This window comes from Hetaerina americana, unplaced genomic scaffold (genome assembly GCF_022747635.1).
Source record: "Hetaerina americana unplaced genomic scaffold, ioHetAmer1.1.p SCAF_10, whole genome shotgun sequence".
In the NCBI taxonomy this organism is placed as follows: domain Eukaryota; kingdom Metazoa; phylum Arthropoda; class Insecta; order Odonata; family Calopterygidae; genus Hetaerina; species Hetaerina americana.
Window position 1 is genome coordinate 54,272,076 of NW_027286070.1, and position 27,867 is coordinate 54,299,942.

The following is a 27,867-nucleotide window of genomic DNA, read 5'->3' on the forward strand; positions in this document are numbered from 1 at the left end:
CTGGTAAATTTAATCAAGAAGTTTTATCATAATTACATACTGTTATTCCTTAGGTTGCATTACTAAGCTTTGAACCATAGAGGATGTCCAGCTGGTTACAATTGGTGGAATGACCTCTGGATATACCACAGACATGTCGGCGTGCCAAATGTCTCATAAAAGTTTTCTCAAGCTGTTTCATTTTTTTGTAACCAAATCTTCTGAGAGCCTGGTAGCAGTCTTTTCATTTCACAAGGCACCTTATCTTATACTCGATGTACATTGAAATTCCTCTTTCCCAAGTTATATTGCTTCAGAGGTAGGAAAAACATAATCTTGACCCATGTTAAATGAGTTTGTAATTTTGAACAGACTTAATTAAATTGTGCAACAATTTTCACCGACTTGTGGCATCATCAGGTTTGAGTGAAATGCATTATACCATAAAAAATGTCTGTGGAAAATAACAAACTCATTAAATGTGGACATCAAACAATTCCATGAAGTGAAGCCTGAAAGTGTAAAGTAAATCTTGATCTAATTTTCTCTCCAAAGGAAGCCTACTTTTAGCTCCTCACTTCTACATCCTGATTGTGTTCTCTTTCAAATAATATCAGAATTTCTAGAAGGAGCATGTTTTCCTGAGATGATTGACTTTCTAACTCCTGGTAACGTTAACTTGCCTCCTGTGTAAAATATGGGCTTTTCAGTAATCATAGCCAATAAGTCAATTCATTTTTATCCAAAATATGCATTCAGTGAACCAGCGACTAGAAAAATCCTAATTTTTATGAATATATGGTTAAATCTGAAGCTAAGGCTAAATGTAGGTGTCTTAATCATTGAATGAGTAAAATCTACATTTTATTGGCGAGTGTAAATGTATAAAAATTTGGCTATTTAATAATAAAACAAATATTATTCTAGCAATTACACAAGCCATTACTCTCAAACTTCCTAAGCATTGTTTTCACTCAATTTTGTGACATAATTACTTTTACCTTTCTATTTTAGAAGACTGTAGTTATCTTCAAGTTGCCTTTGCACTGTTTTCTATTAGTTTCAACTTAGCTAACCTTTGCCTGAAATCGATCCATCTACTTTTTTAAATTGCCAATAAGTGGTTGGTTAAACATTCAGTACCTCCTAATACACTTTTACGCCTGGCTAGCACTACTAATCTCTCATTATATGCATTCATTGAAATCAGCCATGTTGGTAAAATGATCCCTTTTATCCATGCAAATAAATAAGTTAATGTTTAAATCTTGGTAAAAAAATCATGTTTCCATACACATAATCAACTCTTCATTTGAGTACTACAAAAGTTCTTAACCATGCATACTATACCTCTCATTACATGAAATAGTGAATCTCCAGAAATATTATTTTGACTGGAAAATATATATCTTGAAATTTTCACTAATTTAACAAATATAACTACAATAGGAGTGCTCTAATTATAGGAGCTATTAACTGGAAAAGGGCAAGGAAGCCATGAACCATGGATGACATGATTACAAAAATAGATGAGAGAAGAAAATGTAAGAATTTTAAACATAGAGTTAGGCAAAAGGAAGTGCAAAGAGTTAGATAATAAATTGAGACAGACAATTAATAAAGCAAAAGAAGCATGGTGGAAGATGCAATGCAAGTATATGGAAAGTTTGAAGAAGGAGGATGAAGTTAATGTGCTATATAGCAAGGTTTATATCATTACGGGGAAGTAAGAAGGGAGGATCTGTGCTAACATTTAGAGATAAGTTAGATAGGATAATAGTTGAAACAGAAAAGATCCAAGAGAGATGGAAGAAATATATGTTTAGAAGAACTGTATGGTAAAGAATGGCCAAATGAAAAATGGATGAAGGGTGTATTGATAGGAAGTGGGATGTTGAAAACTGTAATAGAGGGGACAATGTTACACAAACAAGAAAAGGGTAGGAATAGGATCAGAATTTTGGGCAGGAGGATGGGAAGAATGTAGCATACAGAGATGAAGAGGGAATTATTGTAGAGTAAGACTTGGGTTGTGTTTTGTTAGAGGATATTTATTTGGTAGTTGTGTCCATCCAAACCTACCTTAACCAGTACATTACTTAACAATAGGAATGCTCTAATTTGGCATTCATGATTTACTGCTTCATTTTAAAAAAATAATTTGATTCCAGGCACTTTTTCATAAGCTCAGAAGTGATTCCATGGGGATTATTGTTTGAATCATAAAAATGGCTGATATGTATTATATCATCAAGGTCGTGAAATCTTCTTTCTTGAATCCTGCGGTCTTAACAAAGCTCATGAAAACTCTTTCAAATTATCTCAGCCAACAATGGCAAGACCGTCCCTCTCAAGAATACCTCTTCCACTTGGCAATGGAAATAATGAGAGGAGATATTTCTTTTATAATCCTTTACAGTTTGCAACATCCCAGACTTTTTATATTCTTCCATCTACCCTCAGAAGGTTCCTGATTTAAAAATTTTTGAATCATTAAAAGATGTAGTCAATGACAATTTCCTCTATGGCATTTGTACAGAGAAAATTGCAACATCAGAAAAACACCATACCAATAATACCATCATTTGTGGTCCCAATTCCCCCCTCTTGCATGTTTAAGCATTATTTTTCAATATGTGCTGAATATGGATTTACCTGAAAGTACCTAATACATAGTTATGTGCCCAACAAGCATATTTATTCAAGAAAAATAAAAATGATGAGTCTTATTATCATGCTTATAATTAGCCTTGGATATGTTATGAGGTGATGTTATTCTGAATAATGAGCTAGTAATTAAAAATAATTTCATCCTCAATGCCCAATTTCTAAAGCGGTGATCATGCAATGGAATTCAACAGAATAGATATCCCATGTAAAATATCACCTGAATATTCTCATTTCTATTTAAATTCATCACTTTAAAAATTTGGTTTTTCCACACACAATATGTTTTGGCCATCATCGTGTTGATTTCTGGATTTCTTACTCAAAATATACATTGAATATTATGTAAATGACCTTTGCTAAGATTTTTATTATTAAGTCATCTACCGGTTAAGGGAAGTTTTCTATAGACATCCGCTCCTGGGAAGCTGTGCGAATTGGTCACACTGTTCCTCAACCTGTGCCTAACCAGAATATAATCTAACTGATAACTTTCACCTGGCATTTTCCATGCATTCTTGCACCTTTTGCAGTGTCTAAATCAAGTGTTGGTGATGACTAACCCCTGTCTCCCACAGAATTCAATTACTTTCTCTCTGCGGTCATTCCTCATGCATAAACTGTAGTCCTGCACCTAATCACAATCTCTTCCTTTGTGTACCATTGTATTCCAATCACCCAATACTCTTACATGTATCCCTGCAGGAACATGCATGATTATGCCCTCTGACATAGTGCTAAGATACAAGCTCCTAAATTAACTTAAAATTTTTTCTGTGAAAGCATTGAAGACAATGTTAATTCTGGACAATTTTTTTATAATTTCTTCTTCCCTTTGTAGGAAGCTCACGAGTGAATAAGATGATTACTTTAGCAGCGCTGCACACCCTATTCGTGCGTCAACACAATGCCATAGCCCAGAGACTGGAGGAAATGAATCAAAGTTGGGATGATGAGGATCTATTCCAGCAAACAAGGAAGATTATGATAGCTATATATCAAAACATCATCTACAATGAATGGCTTCCTTCACTTTTAGGTTAGTATCTCCATCAGATTCCTTTCTTTTCACTTATCCTGAAATACCAAACTTAAAACTCTTCTGAGGAGACATGAAAGATATATACCACAGAGTAATCCCATGCTTTCAGAAATCCCAAATGCAAAGGGAAAAAAATTAAGTTTGAAGTGAAAATAGCTAAAATTTAGTAAAAAATGAATAATTATAATTAATATTTATGTCCAAATGAATATTTCATTGACTCCAGTATTTGGACAGATTTATGGAGGCAAGACCAAGGTTGGTTAATTAAAACAGGCTTTGTTTTCCTTCTGGCACAGGGAAGGAAACTTGGAAGAGATTCAAACTACCATTCAACAAGTTAAGCTCAGACTATGACCATCAAATGAATGTTGGAGGCATCAGCGACTTAGCTTCAACTGGACTCTCCTTAAGTGGTACACTTATTTCTTCAATCGTAAGGTGGGTTGGCAACAGAAACAAGACTTGTCTAAACTCTAGTCTTATTTTTGGAATGATAGCATTCTTTCTACCCATATTTCCTTCAATTTATATTTGGACACAGACAAGTATTATAACTGCATTATTTTTTTATATGAAGAGCAAATATTTAAAATTTATGTTAAACACACAAGAAAAAAGTTCAAGAAATCTCAGACTTCCCTTTCACAACCCTTTTATTTATTTCCTTCCATTCAAGGATGATGTCTCCGGTGAAATGCCATCAAGATATACCAGATATCAATCCATTAACACGCGTTTACAAAGTATACAATTAGCTCTGGAAACATGGAATGGCACAAACCTGCTAACAGGAGCAATTATGATTTGCAGTGATTTATCGTCAATTGAACTGATCTTATCAATAAATCCTCTGCATTTTGATTGGTGTGCTTTAATTATTTGATTGAAACATGTTTTATAATTAGAAATTGTCTACTGGATAGGCATAAAATGCAAAAGGGGTTGGAATGATATCATTTTAGTAAGCGTATACTTTAGTAAGAGGATTAAAGAGAGCACAATTTGCCAATGCATTTGCCAATTAATGAAAATTGATTTGCACCTACTGGGTGAATATTTTGCTTGAATCTTCTTGAGACAAGTGTGTTCCCCTTCTCCTGAGATGAAATCCTTAAGCCCAACTTTAAGGTATAAATTTTCTAATTTTGACTAAGATATGATAGCTTTGACAAGTCCTCAACATTTCCAGGATTGAAATGATTTTCAATTTTTTTCTTTTAGCTGAACCCAAGTTTAATATGGATATTTGCTCAATATACGGTGATCTGTAGTATTACAGGAATTTCTTGTTGCAAGGAAATATATCAAATTTTTTATTACCAGTAAATCAAATTAAAAACTGATAACTTTTAAACTGACTTCAACAATACTTCACATATTAAATTTCCTCCTTTAATTAGGACTTTGTTTGTACTGTTGCACTCTGAAGATCTACAATCCCATGGTACATGCTTGATTGCATTGACTTTCTTATACCTCTGCCTTATACTCCATTAACTCATCCATCCAAAGACTCTTTTTGGAGTATTAACTAAGTATTTACATTGCATCAACTACTTTGCTCCCTTTTCTGAACCACACCTCAAAAACCTCTCCTAAAAAATGGGCACTTTTTTGATGGGAAATCACTTGTCATAACTGCATCTTTGCCTAGATACTAAGACTAAACACATTTGATTACCATTAAATGTCATCAATTTGGGAGCAGGGTTTTGAGATTTTGTCTTCATTTAGACTGAATACTTGCATTTGTCATTTAACTACCAATTCAAGAGATATTTGAACATTTGAAATGGTTTTGCTTGATCATCACCAGGTAGAAACAAAAAACTGTGGTAAAATTCAATTCAAATTTTAACAATGTTATTGCATCTCATTTTATGTCTCTAAAAGGTTCTTGCAAACATATTGTTCTTTTTAACAACTTTTTTGCACCAATTGTTGTATTATGTTTCAAAATTTCAAATTCATTAACTTTGTCCTTAGAATCGATCAAAGATATGGCAAAAATCATAAAGATCATGGGGAATGACATATTAGTCAGCCTTCTATTCTCCCTAACTGATTAGAGTTGCAAAACTTAATTTTCTCAGCCCTTACATACTTGGTGAAATGTGTACATATTTCCATTATGATCCAACAGGCACTGTTCAATATTTAGTTAATTACATAATGATATTTATGATAGGTCTCCCACTCTGACCTATTCTGCCCCTATGATTTACTTCATTATGTAATTTTTGTTGTAGCCTCATGAATGAGAAGCGTATAGAGACAGCTGATAGAGATCTTTTCACCTCTATGAGTGACTTATACGTTCTGGAGTCAGGTACCAACCTAGATTCAATATTGAGAGGACTCACTGCACAGCCTGCCCAAGCATTTGACCAAAGTTTTGATCAAGAGGTAAGAGATAAGTGTTGCCAAATGTCCATGAACAATGTTCCTATCATCATACTAAATATTCAGTAACCTTCTTTAATTGAAAAAGATGCATTACTTTCAAACCAACCAATCATGCCTCATTTCATGGATTACCCAATTCACTTTAACTTTCACAGTATTTTGAAAACTTTAACCCTGAATAGCACTTAATTTCTTTATTTTTGCTGGAATTAATGACTTCATTTTGGCAAGGGTGCATAGTTAAAGCAAATAAAGAATATGAGGGTGCAAATAGCAAATAAAGAAAATGAGGATGCATTCATTAGTAAAATGGATGATTATTCCTCTTTTTTCAAAACTGCATTTTAAATAGCTATTCTGCTATCAGAATATTTTTATCTCTTCTCAATATACCTGGCTTTTACCCTAATTTGAGTCCCCCTGGTGCCACTAATGATAAGCAGGTTGTTAAATAGTTTATTCAGCTGCTTATGATATGCATCTGGAGATCACTTGATTGTTCTCTGGTGAAGAAAATCAGTCAAACTGGGCAGATTATGGGTGTGTTCAAGTAATTAAATTATGTACACAAACTGTGCCTTTGGCCAAAAAATATGGACATAATTTTTCCATTTCCATTTATATTCAGGTTTTGATCATTACTCATAATATCATCAGAACATTCTGACTTTTGCATACATTGACATCACTAACTTATTTACTTTGCTTATAAATCATCGGGAAATAAGCTGAACCTTAGGCATTCATAATATTCTCTTACCATTCTCTTTATATGATGTAATTGATCAGGATTTCATTGTAACATACATCAATGTCCTTAATATATTATCTTTCAGGATAAAAATATCCAAATAGCCATGATTTTGGGAAAATTACTTCCGTTTCTAAAATCTTTTACCCAGTCCTGTCCTTGTATTCTTCCTTAGCCTATCCATGCATTGTTTCATAATTATTCCACTGTTTTTAAGAATCAATACTATTCCTTGTTTTGAGGGTGTCTTGGCTGTGGTAGTCCAGAAAGTAGATCATTGGACTACTGACTGGAGGGCCTGGATACATTTCCCTGGCACTGTGGTCAGAATTACTTGCCTAAGCTGTGTGTTGTTTTTGGCTATAGATCTTCCTGGGAAAGCCATAGGTGGCAAAGAGAAAGGATGCAGCACCCCTTCTAGATGTGTTCATTTTACATGCCATTGGGTTTAGCACTAGATGAACTCCACTCTCATCTACCAAATTAACTTTGGAGTTGATAACTGTGGTTGGTGGATGGTCTCCCTAACTGCATTCATCCACAACTACCTTGTTCTACCCATTCCTTTGAAACAGTGCACTCTTTTCTAAATAACCTGTTAGGTAATTCAACTTTCATCTATTCTTTCAGCATAACCATACCAGCATAGTTAATCTTACTGCTGCATTCAATCGCCATTATTTCATGGCTCACATTTTTCTTACTCTATATCTAATATTTTTATCCTAAGCAACCCTCAAGTACCCCATCCCCACCGCATTTAGTCGACATCAATGCATACCCTAGCATAATGAAGTTTTGTTTCCTTACAATAATGTCAGGAGGAATGTACCTTTTAATAAACGTACACTCCTCAACTACCATTTTTTTATGCACTCCACATGCAACCAGAATATTTACTGCAAGCATTTGTATAATTTCAATGCCTGCATCTATCCTAACTTCTTTCATAAACATTCTGTGAAGATAATCATGTGAAATCATCCTTTTGCTCATCACTTGGTCAATTACAATCATGATGCAATCTTTCTTCTTATGCTCCTTTTCGAACATGACTCCTTTATTAATCCTCAATTTCATTCTCTCTGTTATTTCACTGAGCCATACATCTGTTAGGCCCTCAGCTATTATTACTACAATGGAGTTATTAGAAGGACTGGTACATTTAAATCCCTTATAATTACTTCTATTATAGAGATACCTCTACCTATGATGTATTAGCCCATAACACATTGAATTACCATTGTGACATAGCCCACTCTTGTTTCACACAATGCTTTATTTGAAATCAGTCACTCCGTGTTCCATTCACTCATATACCAGCCACAAAATTTTTGTGCATGTACCACTTTCATAACATTCCATATCTACCCATTTCATATTCTTGCAACTAATTCAACAAAGTTCCTCTCTCCAATTTGCCATTTGACGGACATGCATCTCCTCCCACCCACACACTTAGCACATCCGCACATTGTTCAAGAGGTCACCAGCTGAAGAAGAAACAAATGGACCATGAATTCCCATAAATGGATCACACTACCCTGCACCTCACAGTTGAATGTTACCCTCTGTAGTCTTTCAATTATCAATTTGACAATACTTTCCTGGAATGACCCGACAGACTAATTGTTCCTTCTTATCTAACATCTTAATCCTTTTCTCTTTGCATAAGGGCACTATCAATGAATTCTTGTTGTAGTAGTTTTAGGGGAGGCGACTGCCAGCTAAGGTTATCTGTGCCATTAGGGATGGATGGGTAAGGAGGAAGGGTGAAGACAAACCCAGCGTCTGCATTAGTGTACTCTTATTGAAAGACAGCACGTGGTCCGTAATTTAGCATCCCATACGTTGGATAGTGTACTCACTCGAAGTGCTCTCCACAAATCACCTCAGGTTGGGATCAGGATGCCACTAAAAACATCTGTTATCTCCAGGATTTGAACCCAGGCCCTCAAGGTGGGAAGCCAGTACATTAGCCACCCCAACATCTTGATCTTCCATTGCCTTCTTCCAGCTAAGAAAATCACACAGACAATTGAGAACTTTCCCCTGCATTTATAATTTTCACTAAGCATACCATCTAGTATGCCTGTCTTTTTTCTACTCATCAAATTTCTCACTGCTATCACAACATCACTATCACTCACATCAAATTTTCAGCTTCATTTTCACCACCTAATACTGCTTGCCGCGATCCACACCAGTTTTATGAAAATATTAAATCCCTCTGCTACATACTACCTCGATCAAAAAGTTCCCGGAATAACCACCGTGTGGCGCTCCCATCGTTCCGATTTGAGTTCTGTTTTTTTGTTAAATTGGTACATCTGTTGTTGATATTCCCTTTAAATCTTAGTGTCATAACTTGACATTTGCAAAAGTTACGGTCGGTTTTCGGTATGTCCATCAGTGCTTCCTGCGATTTTTCCATTACTTCCTCTCGGCTGCTAAAACGCGTTCCCCGTAATGGTTTTTTAACTCGATTGAACAGAAAGAAGTCACAGGGAGCCAAATCAGGTGAATTCGGTGGCTGTTGGATGGTATTTGTTGCATTTTTCGTCAAAAAATTACGAATAATGATAGCACTGTGCGACGGTGCGTTATCATGGTGCAAAATCCACGAGTTTTCTGCCCACATTTCTGGTCTCTTTCGGCGAATTGCTTCACGCAAACGTCTCATAACGCCCAAATAATACTCTTTGTTTACTGTCTGGCCTTCTGGCAAAAATTCATGATGCACTACACCGTTGTAATCCATGAAAACCGTCAGCATTGCCTTCTTTTTTGACTGAAAACGACGTGGTTTTTTTGGTCTCGGCTCATTTGGTGAACGCCATTCACTTGCCTGATGTCTGGATTGCGTGTCGTACTCATAAACCCACGTCTCGTCTCCAGTAATGATCCTTTTGATGAATGTGGGATCGGATTCAGCCTCGCAAATCATGTCTTTTGCGACGTCAACACGGTCTCTTTTTTGCATGAAATTGAGGTCTTTTGGCACCAACTTTGCTGCTACACGACGGAAACCCAAATCATTAACCACAATGTCTTGGGCGGATCCATAGGCAATGTTCAAGTCCTCCGCTATTTCTCTGATGGTTAATTTGCGGTTATTGACCAACATTTCTTTTACTTTATCAATTTTTTCACCGACTTTCGATGTCGATGGTCTGCCACTGCGTTCATCATCTTCGATTGACTCACGACCACTTCTGAACCGCTCGTGCCACTGGTAAACGACCGTTTTTTTTAGAGAATCGTTGCCGAAACACTTTTCCAACATTTCCAACGTCCGTGCGCCACTAAATCCGTTTTTTACGCAAAATTTAATACAAGTTCGTTGTTGCAAATTTAAATCCATTTCTGCAATTGTAAAAAATCGCCAACACACACAGAGATAGATGTACTCTTGGCTACGTAACTTTTGCAAATGTCAAGTTATGACACTAAGATTTAAAGGGAATATCAACAACAGATGTACCAATTTAACAAAAAAAACAGAACTCAAATCGGAACGATGGTAGCGCCACACGGTGGTTATTCCGGGAACTTTTTGATCAAGGAGTATTTTGTGACTCGGTATTTTCCCAGGACATTAAATACTTCATAATAACAGCATTCATTTTCATAATTTTCAATTGTAGTGGCCTTGTTTAATGACACTCTTATGAAGAAAAACTTTCTGCTCAATTCTAAGAGGGAATAGCAATAAGCTGAATATGAGTAGTAGTTCAATAACTCAAAGCTAAGAAGAATTTTTTCAAAATATTTTTCCATTGATTCATACCTGAAAATGCTATTACTTTCAAGAACATTTGTAAGCACTCTAATTGTATTTTGAAAATAATATCATCCTCTCATATAATACATAAAACAGTTACCTACAATAATTTTCCAATTTAAAAAACTGGATGCACTTCAAAACCAACTCAGAAAAATTAATCACATATTTATCTCACTCCTTGCATGGACAGGACATGCATATGAGTGAGTATTTTCTTCTGATTCAGACGATACTTATAAATGGATATTAAATCTTACCTTAATATCTAACCTTATGATTAGCATTAATATTCATTCCTCCAGAAAGGGATTCTTTAAAATGAAAGATGTTATTCATTTCTCTACATTACTATTGATCCTTTTTCTCAGTTCCTGAATCTAGAAGTGGAAGCTAAAAATGGAAAGCTTTCGGGAATGGACCAATTAGCATATGATATTCAAAGGGGAAGGGACATGGGAATCACCACATATAATGATGCCCGAGTGTTATGTGGTCTGAAGAGAGCTGAGGAATTTGATGAGTATCATAACACTCTGCATAAAAAGGTGAGATATATCTTAATAAAATCATTAACCAACCCATCAGGGATTTTTTTTAAATATTGTCCAATGCTGATTTTTCATCAAACTTTGAGATGCTTCCCCAGACATCCTTTAGCTTGGAGGAACAAAACAGGTGTGATTTTTCCCTTCTTAACCCAGCTATTTTGACTTTCATGTATTCTGTTGAACCCAAGTATCAAGAGATAGAGCCATCTAATTAAAATACCACATGTTCATTCACTTTAATAATTTTTACTGCTTAGGCTAAGGAAATAATTGGTAAAAGAGTCAAATATTCCATTCTACCATAAAAAAATCTGATGAAGGCCATTATAGCAAGTGTATAGGTAAGAAGGTATCTTATTAAATCATATTTATCTATGATAGTAAGTCATAGACAGTACCGATAAGATTGAAAGCATTGAAATTATGAGGATAAAGATGAAGATCAAATGGATGGATTTCATAAACAATGTAGATGTTAGTAGCAGGAGAAGAATAAAGGCTAATGAAAACCCTGAAAAGAAGGGAAGATGGATTCTCTTATTGGACTCATTTTCAGACATGATTGCTTGTCTGATTGAATAGTTGTTGAGGAAAAAGTCATTTTGAATATCTACTGTAGAGGACTCTGAATGAGATGTATGTAATAATGATGACAGATGTCAAAAAGAAGACATATGTATATTTAAAGACTCTGGCTAGGTGATTCAATGGATAAATTGAGAGGAAAAATGCATCAAACAATTCTTTGTATATATACCCAGATGATGAGTTGATATACATAATTATCATTGTATTTGTTTGCTCATCCTATATTCACGCAGAGTTTATTGAAAAATATACCCATCAAAATATTCATATGTGAATCTATATAAGAATTGACTGAAATGTTTCAGCCTAATTAATGCCAAATCCAATAGCCAAACCAACATTTGACCTGGTGCTAACAGGTTGAACATCAATGACATATGCATACGTTCAACATGCAGTAAGTGCTCAGAATAAAGGAATAAAAGAGGTTTGAGGGATCTGTTACTGTAATTATTTGACTGGGAGTTAATGCTTGATTTGAACAGCAGTAAATAATTATATCTTGCAATTAGGTCAGTTACTTGCGTAAAGTTGTCCAGCAAGAACTTCTTAAAATGACAGTTTGCTTCAGTAAAAAGTCTATAAAAAGGTAAATTGTATGAGCCTTGTACCAAGATTAATCAGCTCTATTGCTTTCAAATCACAATAATTATGTCGTAAATATATTTGCCTTGATAGGTCATAAATTTATCTTATTAGCCCATAAATTTGACTAACTAGGAAAATACAATATGGCAAAAAGATTGTGTAGAAACATAATATTAAACCCTCCCATTGACTATACACTTGACATGGTGGAAGGGCTTTTGCATTCTGATAACTCTTAGAGCTGTGCCAGCAGGAGCAATAATAATTACTCCATGCTGGGTTACCCATGGAAGATAGGTCAAAGGTTAGGAGCCAAACAAAAGGTATTCCATGCAGCATCTGTTCCTTAGTGAGGCTGTTGCCAAGGCTTTTGACCTCAGTCGGGCAGCCATTGAGGATGCTGTCACGTTAAAAACACTATTGAGGAAGGATAGGGGTAACTACCTCAATTATTATTCCTAAGACTTTTATGATGGACAGTAAGAGATTATCAGTCCTGGCAACTTTGGGACTTGGCCAAATTGGCCACATGTCATGCCCTGCAGTGGGGGTGTCCAAGCTTCCATGGTCATCATCTCATGAACACCTTGCAAAGCAAAGCTGACAGCAGCAGAAGAGAATATGCAGAAGAAGAATACCAAATTAGTTAGAATAGGAACTTTGAATGTTAGGAGAATGTTGAGGACAGGAAAATTTGAGAATATAATGTGAGAAATGGGAAGGGGATATATAGATATTTTAGGTCTATGCGAGGTGAGATGGAAGAATAGCAGGGATTACTGGAGTGATAATTGTAGAGTAATATACAGCAGAGGGGATGAGAGCCAACAAGGGGATGTCATAATCTTGAATAAAGAGTTAGGAAGAAGTATAATCAACCTAGAACAAGTAATGGATAGAATATAACCAGTAGACATAAAAGCAGAACCAACAAACTTAGTCATTGTACTCGTATACATCCATTAAGCAATCATAAGGAGAAAGAAGTCGATAGGGTGTACGAGCAGTTAGAAGACATAATCACATGTGTTCCTGCAGGGATACATTTGACAAAGAGGGGAGATTGAAATGCGACTGTTAGCAAAGGAAGCGATTGTGATTAGGTGCGGGACTACAGTTTAGGCATGAGGAATGACCGCAGGGAGAAAGTAATTGAATTCTGTGGGAGACATGGGTTAGTCATCACCAACACTTGATTTAGACACTGCAAAAGGTGCAAGAATACATGGAAAATGCCAGGTGACTCAGAAAAGGTATCAGTTAGATTATATTCTGGTTAGGTGCAGGTTTAAGAACAGTGTGATCAATTTGCACAGCTTCCCGGGAGTGGATACGGACTCTGACCACAATGGTTGTAATGAAGTGTAGTGTCTGTTTCAAAAAGATAAGGCAGGGGCGCAGGTTACTAAATGACAATGTAAAAGCACTAACTGGAGTGACAAGGAAGGAGTATCAGCAGACTGTAGAGAATATCATGAATCAGGGAAAAGAGGAATTGAGAATAATGGAAATAAAACAAAAAAGGGATATTGAAAGCTGCAATAGAGACTATGTAAGTCAGGTAAGGTAAGAGTTGAAACAGAAAAAAATGCTAGGGCAATGGAAGGAATATATATGTAAAAAAACTGGTATGGTAAAGAACTTTAGCCAATAAGCTTAGATAGAAAGAGAACATGATGCAGATAGCTTAGGTCCAGGCATACTCAATGATGAGGTAGAAAGGTATTAAAGGATATGAAATCTAATAAGGCGGTAGGGATGGACAACATTCCTATGGAACTTCTAAAAGGTTTGGGAAAATGTGTTAGGAAGAGTCTATATGGAATGATTCGTAACATGCATAAGGAACAAATCTGGCTAGAAGTCTTTGTGTTTCATTGGTTCCTATTCAAAAAAAGGTAAAGGCTACTCATATGAGGTCTACAGAACAATAAGTTTGATTTCCTATGTAGCTTAAGTGGTTCTCAGGATCATCAAAAAAAGGATGGACAGCAAGGCAAATGATTACTTAGGGGATGATCAGTTTGGGTTCAGGAAGGGCAGATGCATGCATGAAGTGATTGCAGTAATGAGATCACTAATCGAGAGGAATGTAGAATACAATCAGGACATATTTGCCTGTTTCGTACATTTAAAAAAGGCATTTGATAGAGTGAACTAAGAAAAACTAATGTGTATATTGCTGAAAATAGGAAAAGATTGGAGGGACAGGAGGCTAATCTGCAACCTGCACATGTCTCAGACTGCTCAGGGTCATGTTAGAAACGGAGAATCTGGATGAGCTATGTTAGAAAGAGTTGTAATGCAGAGTTGTACATTATCACCAGTGCTGTTCAATGTATATGTAGAGGAAATGATCAAAGAGGTATGGGAAGAACTGGAGGTAGGAATGAAAGTAGGAAGGGAATTTGTAAGTAATAGTGAGTTTTACTGTTGACCAAGTGCTAGTTTTTCAGTCAGTCAAGAGTTTGAAAGCATTAGTGATTTATTGGAAATTCAATGCAATAGATATTGTATGACAATCAAAATAAATAAAACAAAGGTTATCCAATTTTTCAGAAAGATAAAAGCTCAGCTAAACATTAAAATAAGATTAGGTTGAACAGTTTTCATATCTTAGATGTGTTTTGGACCAAAATGGTCAAAGTTATAGGAAGAGAAGAATTGTGCAAGGTGATACCTCTCCTTACAAGCCTAGAGACTTTCATGAGTAGAAGGGAAATGATAACATGGAGGGACGTTGAGTAAGGATGTTAAGAAAAGGCTAGTCAAAATTTGGAAATGGAACGTGGTTATGTATGGTGTGGACACTTGGCCACTGAATTAGGATGATAGATGTAGATTGAAGGCTGTTGAAATGTTGTTAAGGAAAAAGATGGAGAAGATGACATGGATTTTAAGGCAAGCAAATGAGGAAGAGCTGGTATGGTGGGCAAGGGGAGGGAATTGTTGGGAGAAATCATAAGGAGGCAGGAAAAATGGATGAAGGGTGTATTGATTGGCAGTGGGATTGTGAAGACTAAGAGAAGGGAGAATGTTAAACTTTAAATTTTATTAGAAGAATGTTAAATGTTAAATTTTGAATAATAAAGTAAACAAGGTAGGGGCAGGCATAGGATATGGATGTTGGATGGCATGAATGGAGGAAGGAAGTACACAGAGATGCAGAGGGACATGTTGTAGATGTTGTGCTGTGTTTTATTAGGAGAAACAAAATATTAATTTTGTAGTTGTGTCCATCCAAAACCTACTTTAATCGATGAATTATCTAATAATGATAATGATATAAAAATTTCATTAAAATTGTTTATTTTTGCCTTGAATCAAATGTTCACTTTTTGATGGTAGGTATAAAAAATATTAACAGCAAAAGAGTGTATTCATATTCATCTTGACTAGGAATTCTTAACCGGAATATTTTACTTAACCAATTCCCTGCAAAAATGTTGATAAAATTCTTTGACTCTCATGTTATGCTGAATGACTTGCTTCAATATAAAATCAAAAATCTTGGAAATTTGGAGTAGTTATGCCCCAATACATATCTGTACACTGCTTGGTTAAAATATTCATTTGGCTTATTCATATTTTCTATTTACATCTTTTCTCAGTCAAAACAGTATCTGAGACGTGTATATTCCAGACCTAATGATGTTGACCTATTGGTTGGCCTACTTCTGGAAGTACCTTATGATGGTGGGATTTTAGGGCCAATCGGTAGCTGTCTCTTTGGTGAACAGTTTGCCCGACTTCGTTTGGGTGATAGATTCTTCGCCAATGCTAAAGGATTTAAGCATTCCTTTAGTAAAGGTATAGTATATTATTTTATCAAAAGATTATTGAGGCTCTTTATAAAAATACCCCAAAATAAAAGGATTAGTACTTTTACAAGAGAACCTTTTTCTTGACACATTCTCATCCCTCCATGTCAAAATGGCAAATTCAGGAACCATAATATAAGGTAACCACTTGAATACAAGATGAGTTAATGTAATTGCAAATATCAGAAGAGTTGATTTCTATGGACTTATATAACATATATACCTCATTTAGTACCTGAAAATGTCTGAACAGCATACAGCATATGCAATCTTTTTAAATTTTTATACAGACTGAATTTTATAGAAACCCATCAATGTTGTTTTTAAGCAGGTGTAAGTCCATGCATTATTTTTAGGAGTAGTGTTTCTTCTTCTTAACAGTCATTCATCCTGAGATCGGGGAGCATTCATTAAAACCTTATACCAGAGATTAACTGATTTATTAATGTATAAAGAATATGTACAAGGAATATGAGAATGTATATTAATTATCACATGTACCTACCTTATACATTTTACATACTGGAAATATTTAGTATCATACAGTCTTCAAAAAGAGCTAGATAACTATATGCAAAATTCTTTGGAAATATATTAACATGAAATATATAGCTTCTAAGGAAATTTTCATGGTTACATTTTTTACACAATGGGATGAAAAATGTGAGGAACAGGAAAAAACAGTGCAACTCTACATTTTCAATTTATATGCAATGTGTTTGCCCATGTCCAATGTCATGAAATGGACTGTTTTATTAATTGATGATGCTGCACCGAGGCATAAATAAGGTCATGCATACATTTTAAATGTAAAATTGATTGTTTTTTCTCCTGTTCCCCATGATGGAAAATTCTACCTGGTGAAGCCTGATAGTGTTCTTTTTGATTGAAAATATCTAATAAGATTTTAAGGTCTAATAAAGACTCCATTAATCTCACCTAAATGGTACTTGTTAAGTACTTGTTTTGAAGAGTTGTTCTGAATGAATATACAGCTTTATTAATCACCAGTATTCATGATATTTGATTTGAAAAATTTGATTCACTAATCACAAACATTACTTTTACACGTATTCCTTTAGATGGTAAAATTGGCATTATTCAAATAGCTGATAAGCTTAAATTAAGGATTTCTATTTAGTATTCATAGAGGTATACCTTCAGCTATTAAAATACATACTTTAATAGCATGTATCTATAACTCATATATACATTTTTTTATCCACCAGATCAACTGAACTCAATTCTTGCTGTAACGTTCTCTACCATTGTATGTGACACCTCAGACAGTGTGTCCTACATGCAACCAGATGCCTTTAGACAACTTTCATCAGAGTATGTATGCATGCAAAGCTTGGAAAAGCAATAACCTGCACTTCTCGTTAAGATCTATTCATTCCTAAATGACTATTTATCCAACAATCAAAAAAGAGTTCAACTGTATCACCTCATGTAATACCACACCTTTTAATAATATTCCTTTAAGACTACATCTGTTTTGGATGGAGATATATCCAAAATTCAGATGCCTTGATGAAATATTGCAAGCATAAACTATTGTCCAAGAATTCATTCTTACTTTGTTGAGATTTCTGCTTCTACTTTTATTTTGAATACTGCAACTCAATGACATAAGTCTTCATCTGGAGGAAAACAGAGCCCCAATGTCCATTTTTAAATAATCTAGGATGTACAGCAATTGCGTGTAAGTGGATGGGTTTATGTAATACTTATACAAGTTATAACTAAATAAGTAAAATGGTAGATTATGCACTGTAAGAGAATAAGATTATTAAAATGAGAAATAGTCATGAGGGTAATTTGAAAAGTTCTTGGAATTGAATGGAAAAATTAATTTACCTCCGTGAATTTTTTAAAAATTTTCAATGTAATCTCCCTGTGCACTAGTGCACTTGGCCCAGCAATGTTTCAATGCCTTGATCTTATCTCAAGAATAAGATTCCTTCAGGCCTGCAAAATACATGTCTACTTTGGCTGTTAGTTCTATACTTGAAGAAATTCTCCATCCGGCAAGGATTATTTTTGCTTTCTTTGTTGTTGGTAAATCAACAAGTTTCTACTGCTTTGACTATTGTTTTATCTCTGGGTTGTAATCATGGACCCAAGTTTCAGCTGTGGTCGCAAACCATCACAGATGATCTTTTTGGTTGCTTTCAGAATTGGTCAATCTTTGTTTGGCAATTTTCATTCTTATACATTTGCGATCCTATGACAGGAGTCACGGCACCCTATCTAGCAAATAATTTTCCCATACCTAATTCCACTGTTAAAATGGGACATGCCAATTCAGATGACATCCCTACAACTTCAGCAATTTCTTACACTTTCAGTCAGCGATCCTCCATGACCATTTTATGCACTTATTGCAATAATTTCTGAGGAAGTTGCACATTTTGGCTGACCACAACATGGACTATCTAAGCTGTCCAGACCAAACTTAAACTCATTTGTCCACATGGCAACAGTCGAATATGAAGGAGCAGAGTCCCCCAGAGTGTTCTGAAAGGCAGCATGAATTTCCTTTGCTTTCAAATCTTTCTTTATGAAGTATTCAATCACTTCTCGAATCTCAATTTTTTCTATCTTTACAAATTACTACACGGGAACAACAACAGAGAGGCATCTGCACCACAGATCTACTCATAAAAGATTACCTACTACTTCACGGGAAACTCATTGTGCTTGTGCTAGCATATGATGATGATTCCAAGAACCTTTCTAACTACCCTTGTACTTGCGTAAAACATATTGTATGCTTCATTATATATTAAAAGGGAACTCTTTCTCTCTTTCTCAAGTAAAAAAATTAATTATGGGATGTTTCTAACCTGATACAATTGTGGAGAACTACATTCACTGATGCATAATTAGTGATACTCAAGAATGACTATAGAAATTGGACGTTACCGATAATTATATGATTCCAAGACAAGGATGAGGAATTTGGTTGATTAATGAGTGAGTTTGAGAGTATTGTATTTTCCCATGGATAACGCGCACATTATCTATACAAAAATATCCAAGGAATCCTCCAAGTAACATGACAGTCCATTTCTTGGTGGGCTAATTTTATCATCAAATGTTTTTGTTGCCGTAACTAAATTGCGGTTAAAATGTGTGCCACAGTTCAAGCTGCTACTGCAGCGGTATAAACTATTAGCAAGTAGATGTATTTACGATTCCAATTTCTATAGCTCTGCTCTAATAGAAAGTTTCATTTGTGCTAACCTATTAACATAAAAACAGAGTACAGTTATAACTGAGAAGGTTATACTGCAGTATTTTCTCCATAATAGAGTTGCCTTTATTTCTATACATTCATACATTTGACAGTTATTAACTCCTATTATTTTATTTCAGAAATCCTTTGAGAAAATGCAGTCATATACCAGAATTGGATTTGAGACAATGGAAATACATTAAGTTGCCTTCAACAGAGTGTAACTATTAAAAGATTTGAAGTATTAAATTAACAATTGATGGATAACTAGCTTGGAAATTGTTGATAAAGGCATAAAAACAAATAATATCTACTGTAAATAAGTACATATTTAAATGTTAATATATTAAAACCTGTAAAATTCCTGTTCTTTTTTACATTAAAAAATCATTTTGATCCCTACACGTGTTTCCACCACATATTAAGTTACAGGTATGATTCTGAAACATGTGCACTGTAATATGGTATCAGATATGGTGCACGCTCAGTATGCTGTTGTACATGCATCGTGAGGCCAAATAACAAAGCTAAGCCAAGTTTGATCTCTATTGTACTCAGGAAATAAAAATGAAAGAGATTGCATTCAGTCTATCTTATAGTGAATGACACTCCCCACCTTGGTAGATGCCAGATTGTTTAGGTATGCTGATTTTCATTCTAAACCTCCTATTTGACCGTATCACAAAGAATAAACCCAAAAACACGTATATGTTCTACATATCACACACGTCTTCGGTTTTATTTCATAAAGAGCACAAAAAGTGGCATTGTTCAATTTTTACGTTACTTATATTCTAAAAGCAAATTACATTAAAACTAAATATGGATCATCAATAATTATTCACCCAATTGGTTGGTTTTGCATTCATTATTCTTCAATAAAACTGAACATTAAAGCGAGATAATCTTTAAACAAGAAATGCAATGAGAAAAAGTGCTAAAATAATTCTTATCTCATCATGCTGAAGTTGATGAAATATTTATCCACCCACAAGGATGGAAGGACTACATCTTTTAGTAGCCAAGTGAATAATTATCCCTTTATCCCATATAAACTTTAATCTCCCACATACCTTAGGATTCAATAACATCCTAAACTTAAATTCAAACTTGGAGAGGAAAGACAAATCGATTGCTGTGACGATTGGTGGATGAAAACCCAACGGTTAACTGAAAAAAGATCCGTTTCCACCCATAAACGCGCTGAATTGACCGGCAGTTTGCCGTGTTGGGAAATAACTCTCGCCGCACTGGCATGAGATGCTGTGATTGCGATTTTCATTGGCGGATTCGGAGAGTATACTTTTGGATATCACAAATGAAACCACGGAATTTCATTTATTTCATTCTTTCCCATCTGGATTCACGCACAGCTGCCAGGGTGGAAGACATGATTGGAAACCTGCCTGGAGTTAACTAGCGGGGCCTTCTGGTACGGAAGAACAGTGTGCCCGCCTGTTGGCCAGTGATTAATTACTCGGGGGTCGTAAATCCGTTGCAATATCTCTGGTAGTTGCCCCCTCCTACAGGTATGAGCGTTTGCAAGGTATCGTAAACAACTATGGCTTCGGCGATCGCCTCCCCATATCAAAGAAATTTTGACGGCTAGTGCTAGCTGACCTTCAAGAAATTATCAGGACTTGCTGAAAAAAAGATGATTGAAGTTTCCCCGGCACCTGCATCAGTTGCTGTCCCTACAGTTTTTCCAAAAGAGACAGCTTTTTAAACGAAGCAATTAATGCCTTTTCGAACAGGTTGATGAATCATCAAATGATTGCGAACGTTGCTACCGTTGATATCAACATAACAAAACCTATCCACTTTGCGGAGAGGAGGCTGGTGTTGGTATCTTCCCAAGTTCCAAGAAAGAGCGAGGAAAGTCGTGCAGCTACAAAGCAAGCGATATCGTCGCACAGTGGTACGAAAAAATCGGCCTTAATTCACATTATTATCGTATCTACTTAAAAATTACCTAAAATTGAAAGGTTTTTGGAACCAAGAAATTAATTAGTGGTAGTAAATAGGAGATTTGGATGCGCAATAGTTCAGTTACGGGTACATTTCATTAACGAGTAAATAATTTTCCAATTATAAATTTTCGTAGCCTCTATATTAACCCACATTAATGAACCTTGCTTTAAACAACATCCTTGAGTACAAAGATTGATTGATTTTCTCAGATTTTTACAAATTAAAGAATAATCGTCTTCCTCAATGGGGAATGAAGTTCGGCCTTGCAACTTTCACAAACACAGATCGTTCTGTGTTAGAACCTTACCTTTCTTACGCTCATACGTATTTCGCATATGGGCGAAATATAAGAATCTGAATGAACAAGGAGCCTCAGTATAAGAGGCTCCAATGCTTTCCCTCTCTGGTGTAACCATTGATTGAAACTGTGTGTTTCGAAACCTACACGGAGAATTATCGAAAAGAAATACCTAAAGTAGAAATCTAGACGACTTTTCCTTGGTGGCATCAAAATCTCTCAGAAACGCTGGCAGTCTTTAGACAACATACCTGATGGCAAAGAAAATGCATCTATGATACATTCGCCAATCATTGGGATTTTGTGGCAATCAGGGTCTGCATAGTACCATTGATAAAACTGGAGCTTAAGCTCCGGTGTCTCCATAAAATACTTATGGATCGATGACTTTTAATAGGAATGCCGCAGGATACTGGTTTGAGGATCAGCTAAAGCTTAAGTAGGTGGTAGTACGCAAAAAAGCCACAAAGAACTCCCAAAATCAATAAGGAACACAAACGCACCGATTAAAAGAATAACAGTACCTATAAATGCATTACGAGACAAAAATGCCCTAAGATCCATTTACATTGGGTTTGCTGGAATCTGATGAACATTGGAAAGGGATTGGGAACGCGATTTGATAACGTGTACACGCAAAAATTATGTCCATGGGTCGAAATATTTCGCATATACGAGGTGCCGGCTTTCATGAGTGATTTATACCTTTATTTACGTTTCAATCAGCCTAACATAACAACACTACTGTCAATAGCTGCAATGCAAAAGCCGTTGTCTATTATATTCCCGAACCTTAATGCTTTTTTGTTTTTGGTAAGAATTAAATACTCAAGAGAGATCACATTTTATCCAGGTGTATCATAGATTTTAATATTTTTTATCGACAAATGGAGAACCTGTTTCAATAATGGTTATTCTTTCCACATTCCCCTGCATTTGATAGAGCAGTATCGTATAATGACTGACGTCTCTATACGACCTGCACTGAAACAATCCTTTTCCCATATCAACAACGAAGCGGGTGATGCATACAATGCATATGATGTATTTCGTCCGATCGGATGATTAGACAACCCAGAGACCTAAATGAAGATTATTTTAGAAGCGCTTTATTTGAAGCACGAAGAAAGTTCTGGCGCAAAGCCCAGCATCAACCCACGGCCATATCTGTAAGCTGCTAAAGGCTCCCTTCCGCGTCTTAGGGTACCAAGGCCAATCGTGTCTCGGTGGAACGAGGAACATCATGGACAAATGCAGTGCGCAGACGTCCAATCCTTTGGAGCTAGAGCTCGGGAGGTTGTAATCGAGTCTAGCTTCAACATGTTAACTAGCCCCACCACTGAGTCTACCAGGGAATTTCGTAGGTGCAGTAGAAGCAAATCCAAATAGCAAATTTTACCTACCTACCACGTTACAAGCGATACTCATTAATTTATATTAATCGAAATGACTCAATTTGTTGTTGTCCATACTGGGACGTTTTTTCAAACAAAACGCCACGTTTCAGGAGGAACCTTGATCCGTTTGACACTGCCATAATCAGCAGACTGCCTTAGTTTACAATGTTATTTTGGAAGAGCGTTAGTTGGAAATATTATGATAATGTCATAGCTATAGCCAAGTAATAACGTCCGATGGTAGACCCCAGAGATTCCATTATGTATTTCTCAACGACAGCCTCAACCCGGTGAAACGTAGACAGCAGTCGTTCTTGAGTAATTTACCAGCAGACTTTATTCCCGAGATGAGTTTCTGATTTCCAAACATAAATGAAGCTTTTCTCAGAGCACACGTTAGCTAAAGGAAAGTGGAAACTCCAGGTCGGTGCTCAGTTCTCTTCGTCACCCACACTTGGACATTGCCTTCGAGGAGTTACAGGTTATCTAGATCACCAATCATTCGTCGAATGACGCTTCAGTTTTTTAAAACAATTTTGCCGAATACGAATAGTTTAATACTGATAGGTAGAGATGGAGCGACGCATATATAATTCCTCAAAGAGTTATCTTACAAGGTCTGCGCCAAAAGTGGTTTGCCTTATTTTTTCACGAATGGACGGACGGGTGGCTGTTTCTCTGACTGGGTTCGAGGGAATGGAGTCTCGGGAAAGGCTGGGGCCCGGTAGCAGTTAGATCTCTGACTTTGCAGAGTGTGAATCGTTAGTTTACAAAACCTCGAAATGGGCTGTGGCTCTTTTGAAGATACAAATATTCCGCTAGATAACAGAAATCTATGTCAGCTATGGCAAATTAAAAGCATTAAGAAGTTGGTTGTAGGTTACAATTCAAAAGAATAAAGGAGAAACGATGTACGAAAGTGGAATGCTTGAGCTTTAACCGAAACATTAAGGAAGAAATATTAAGAGATACTTACAGACACTGCTGTGTAGATAATGGAATGGGAGTTGTCGAGAAATTATGGGATAGTTTTATACATGGAGATGGAGAGGGCAAACTACAAAAAAGTGAACATGAAAAGAATTAGCAATCCACATAGTAGAGAATTCATAAAAGGACCGAAGAGGTGAGGCAACTGGAGGATCTTAGCACGCATGGATTCAGAATATATAATGATTGAAAAAATCGATAATAAATTCACTATCTACTGAAAATTGAATGAGTGAAGGGAACGCGGTTAAGAGAGAAATGCAATGATACGGACAAATTTCAGTGACAACTTGGCTTATATGTCTCTAATAACTAATCAGTCGAATTTCTCTCAAAGAATATATCTTAAATGAAAGCACCTTGGTTCCAAGAACGACGGTGAACGAATATCCTGGGAATCAGATTCGAATAGCGCAAGAGTAATTGATTGAGTTGATTTTAAATGCAAAGGTCTGTCCCAAAATTAGTATGAATTATTTTTTCCCGGATAGACGGACGGACGGGTGGCGGTATATCTGGCTGGGATCGAGGGAGGGGAGTCTTACGAAAAGCTGGAGCCCGGTGGCAGTTAACTCCCAGCCTTTGCAGATCATTCCTTTCCAAAACCTCTATAACGTGACCTCGTTATGCTCCGCGACGAACCGGTATTTGGAACAGCGCTGTGTCTTAAAATTTTGCGTGAAAGTAGTCTAAACCGGGAGAGAGACTCATAACATGCTCAAGGTGGCTTATGGTGATATGGCGATGGGTAGATCGGGTGTTTTTGAGTGGTTAAGTTGTTTCGGGAGGGTAGAGAAGATGTTGATGACGCCGAAAGTTCAGGACGCCCTTCGACCTCAAAATGTGACGAAAATCGTGCAAGAGGCTTCGTGAAGATCGTGAAGGCTTTGTTGGACAGGGGTCGCAGATTAAGCGTTCGCATGGTTTCTGATAAACTTCGTATTTCTAAAAGTGATGAGCAATGACATGTGACCGAAAACATGAGCATGAGAAAGGTGCGTGAGAAGTTGGTGCGGCGGGTGCTTTCTGAGTAACGGACTAACTAGCCCGGTACAACGTGGTAACCCTGCTTCAGCCACTCTAAAGCCCCGAAGTTGCCCCACCAGACTTCTTCCTTTTCTCCCGCCTCAAATTGATGCTGAAAGGACGTCACCACGGCTCGGTGGAAGCTTTAGAACAGACTATGACGAGGGAGCTTAGCAGCATTCCGGGCGTTGCCTTACAGAAGGCGTATGAGACTTGGAAAAACCACTTTCAGCGACGCACATGGGTGCTGCTTCGAAGACTTGAAGAGTGAATGTATCAATTCTGGCTATAATTTATTTTTAATTCACTCAGCCCTACTACTTTTGGGCCTAACCTTATGAGTTATGGATACGAATGTTTGGGGAAATATGCAGTTAAGTCAGCAATGGAAAGAATTTGATTACAATAAGAGGTCTGTTCAAAAAGTATCGCGAATTTGGAATTTTCGCGGGTTACGTATACTTGAGTTTCGATTTTTTTGTGGCCTTATGTTGGTACTTATGTCTCTCACTTATGCCGAAAAGTTAGGCGATTTTAATTGTTCAGTTAATTGTTGATAGCTGTTTTGATTGGACGTGTTTTGACTTGTTTTCGATGTTTGCCTGTTCCAAAAAATGGATCAAAGAATCTGTATCACATTTTGTGTGAAAAACGAAATTGAGTGCGCAGATGCATTCCGAACGTTGACTGTGTCATATGGATAAGCTAACTTGGACCGAAGCAACATTTCCCGGCGGTACAAAATGTTCTCAGAGTGCCGAGAAGATGTGAACGACGAAGAGCGTGCCGGACGCCCGAGCACGTCAACAACAGACGAAAACATGGATGAAGTGGAGAAAATAGTATTGGCCAATCGTCAAATCACTGTTAGAGAAATTGCTGAGGACCTAAACATATCAATTCGCTCGTGCCATTCGAATTTTACTAATGATTTGGGCATGGCACGGGTTGCCGCGAAATTCGTAATAAAATTGCTCCATTTCGACCAAACACAGCAACGCATTAACATTGCTAATGAGATGTTGGACTCTGTCCACCTCTGTCGTCTGGTTTATGGTTATGACGTGGAAACGTAAGCTCAATCATCCCAATGGAAACGAGCCAAGACCGAAAAAAGCGTGCCAAGTTCGGTCGAATTTGACAGTTTTGCTAACAATTTTCTTCGATTGCAGGGGCGTGGCACATACCACAGGGTAGAAAGGTAAATATGGAATATTGCCTGAGTTATGCGCAATTTTCGCGAATGAATTCGCCACAAACGCCCGAATTTTTGGAAGAACAAAAATTGGCTTTTGCACCATGATAACGCCCCTGCTCACACATCGTTACTTGTGCGCGAATTTTTGGCCAAAAAAGCAATAATGATGCCGTAGCCACCGTATTACCCAGATCTGGCCCCCAGGGACTTTTTTGTTCGCGAAACTGATGGGGCCCATGAAATGACGACGATACGATACGATTGCCGAGATAAAGACTGCATCGAAGGAGGAGCTGAACAAGATAAAAAAAATTATTTTTTAAAGTGCTTCGAGGATTGGAAACGTTGGCACAATTGTATAATATCTAATGGGGATTACTTTGAAGGGTACAAAATAGATAAAACAACTTTACCTGCAAAGAAAATTGACCTGGATTTGAAAAACTGAACTGCCGACCAAAAAATCTGATAAAGATATGCGAGCGCTCTGAATACTTCCTTGCGTGAGGACGTCGATTGTTATTCCACAAAAATAATTTGAGAAGGTAATTGAGTAGTTCAAAAGAAATGTGATAAAAAGTAATGGTTAAAATGCGTAAGTGAGATAGTAAGGAACACAACGGACATCCCTGCTGGAAGGAAGAAATTCCATCGTGGCGCCTGTCTTAAAAACTCTGGAATTTGAGAAGAAGAGATATGCTGAATAACCCTATACAATTAGTCTTGCAGATAATAGAAGGCCAAAGTGAAATGAAAGGGTTGTTGCTAATGCAGACATTTATCATGAACTACCCAGTAGATAAGTTCAATAATTGGGGTACAATGGACTAAATTATTTCAAAGTTCTCCAAACTGGCCAATTTACGAAACTTGAAAACAAAAGGAGGAATTAAGGCTTTAGCATACCAGCACTGGTGCTGTAATGAGTGTAACTAGTAACTACACAGAAAACCAATTGAACCTTATTACGAAGATGTTAAAAACAAAAAGAATGGAAAAACAAAAAAATGCACCAAACAGTCTCATAATATGCTTTCACCCAAACAGAGCTACAGAAGGTCTGATCAAAGCGTTAGTTCGATGACAAATGATTACCATCTTACAATATTTGATTGGAGGCGAAATGATATCAAGTAAATGTTTAAAATCATTATCCTCGCATTAGCCTCCCTACGATTTTGGCCACGACTATGTTACCTATAAGACTCAAAATTTGAACTTATTCAAAAATTTCCGTGAAGGCGACTGGGACTTGGATCTGAAAAAAATGTCCATTTCAATGATATCACAAGATATCGATATTATCAGGGTTTTTGCCTCTCGAATGATCCCAGAGGTTATAGGGTTTCAAATCACCAGAAATTTCGTAATCACATTATATGAGTTTGGCGGTTAAACTGTTCAACTAATTATTACTAATATTACCTTTCCTTCAGGTCTTATTTCGATTTATTTATGAATGGTTTACGATCAAATTTAGCACATAGAATTAGAAAAATGACGGAAATTTATTTGAAATACTTCCTTCCCTCCATCTACCATTTATCACCTACATTAAATGTAATT

The 27,867-nt window shown here is 36.4% G+C and overlaps 1 protein-coding gene across 1 annotated transcript in view; it reads left to right on the top strand.

Moving 5' to 3' along the window:
• Window positions 1–27,867, top strand: part of LOC139700334 (filaggrin-like) — a 103,820-nt gene that overhangs the window by 22,528 nt on the left and 53,425 nt on the right. Inside the window, exons 4-9 of the mRNA XM_071598974.1 lie at window positions 3,488–3,685; window positions 3,988–4,129; window positions 5,941–6,097; window positions 11,004–11,180; window positions 13,744–13,920; window positions 15,971–16,169. Of these exons, the coding sequence (XP_071455075.1) occupies window positions 3,488–3,685; window positions 3,988–4,129; window positions 5,941–6,097; window positions 11,004–11,180; window positions 13,744–13,920; window positions 15,971–16,169 (1,050 nt within the window). The remainder of the gene's footprint in view (window positions 1–3,487; window positions 3,686–3,987; window positions 4,130–5,940; window positions 6,098–11,003; window positions 11,181–13,743; window positions 13,921–15,970; window positions 16,170–27,867) is intronic.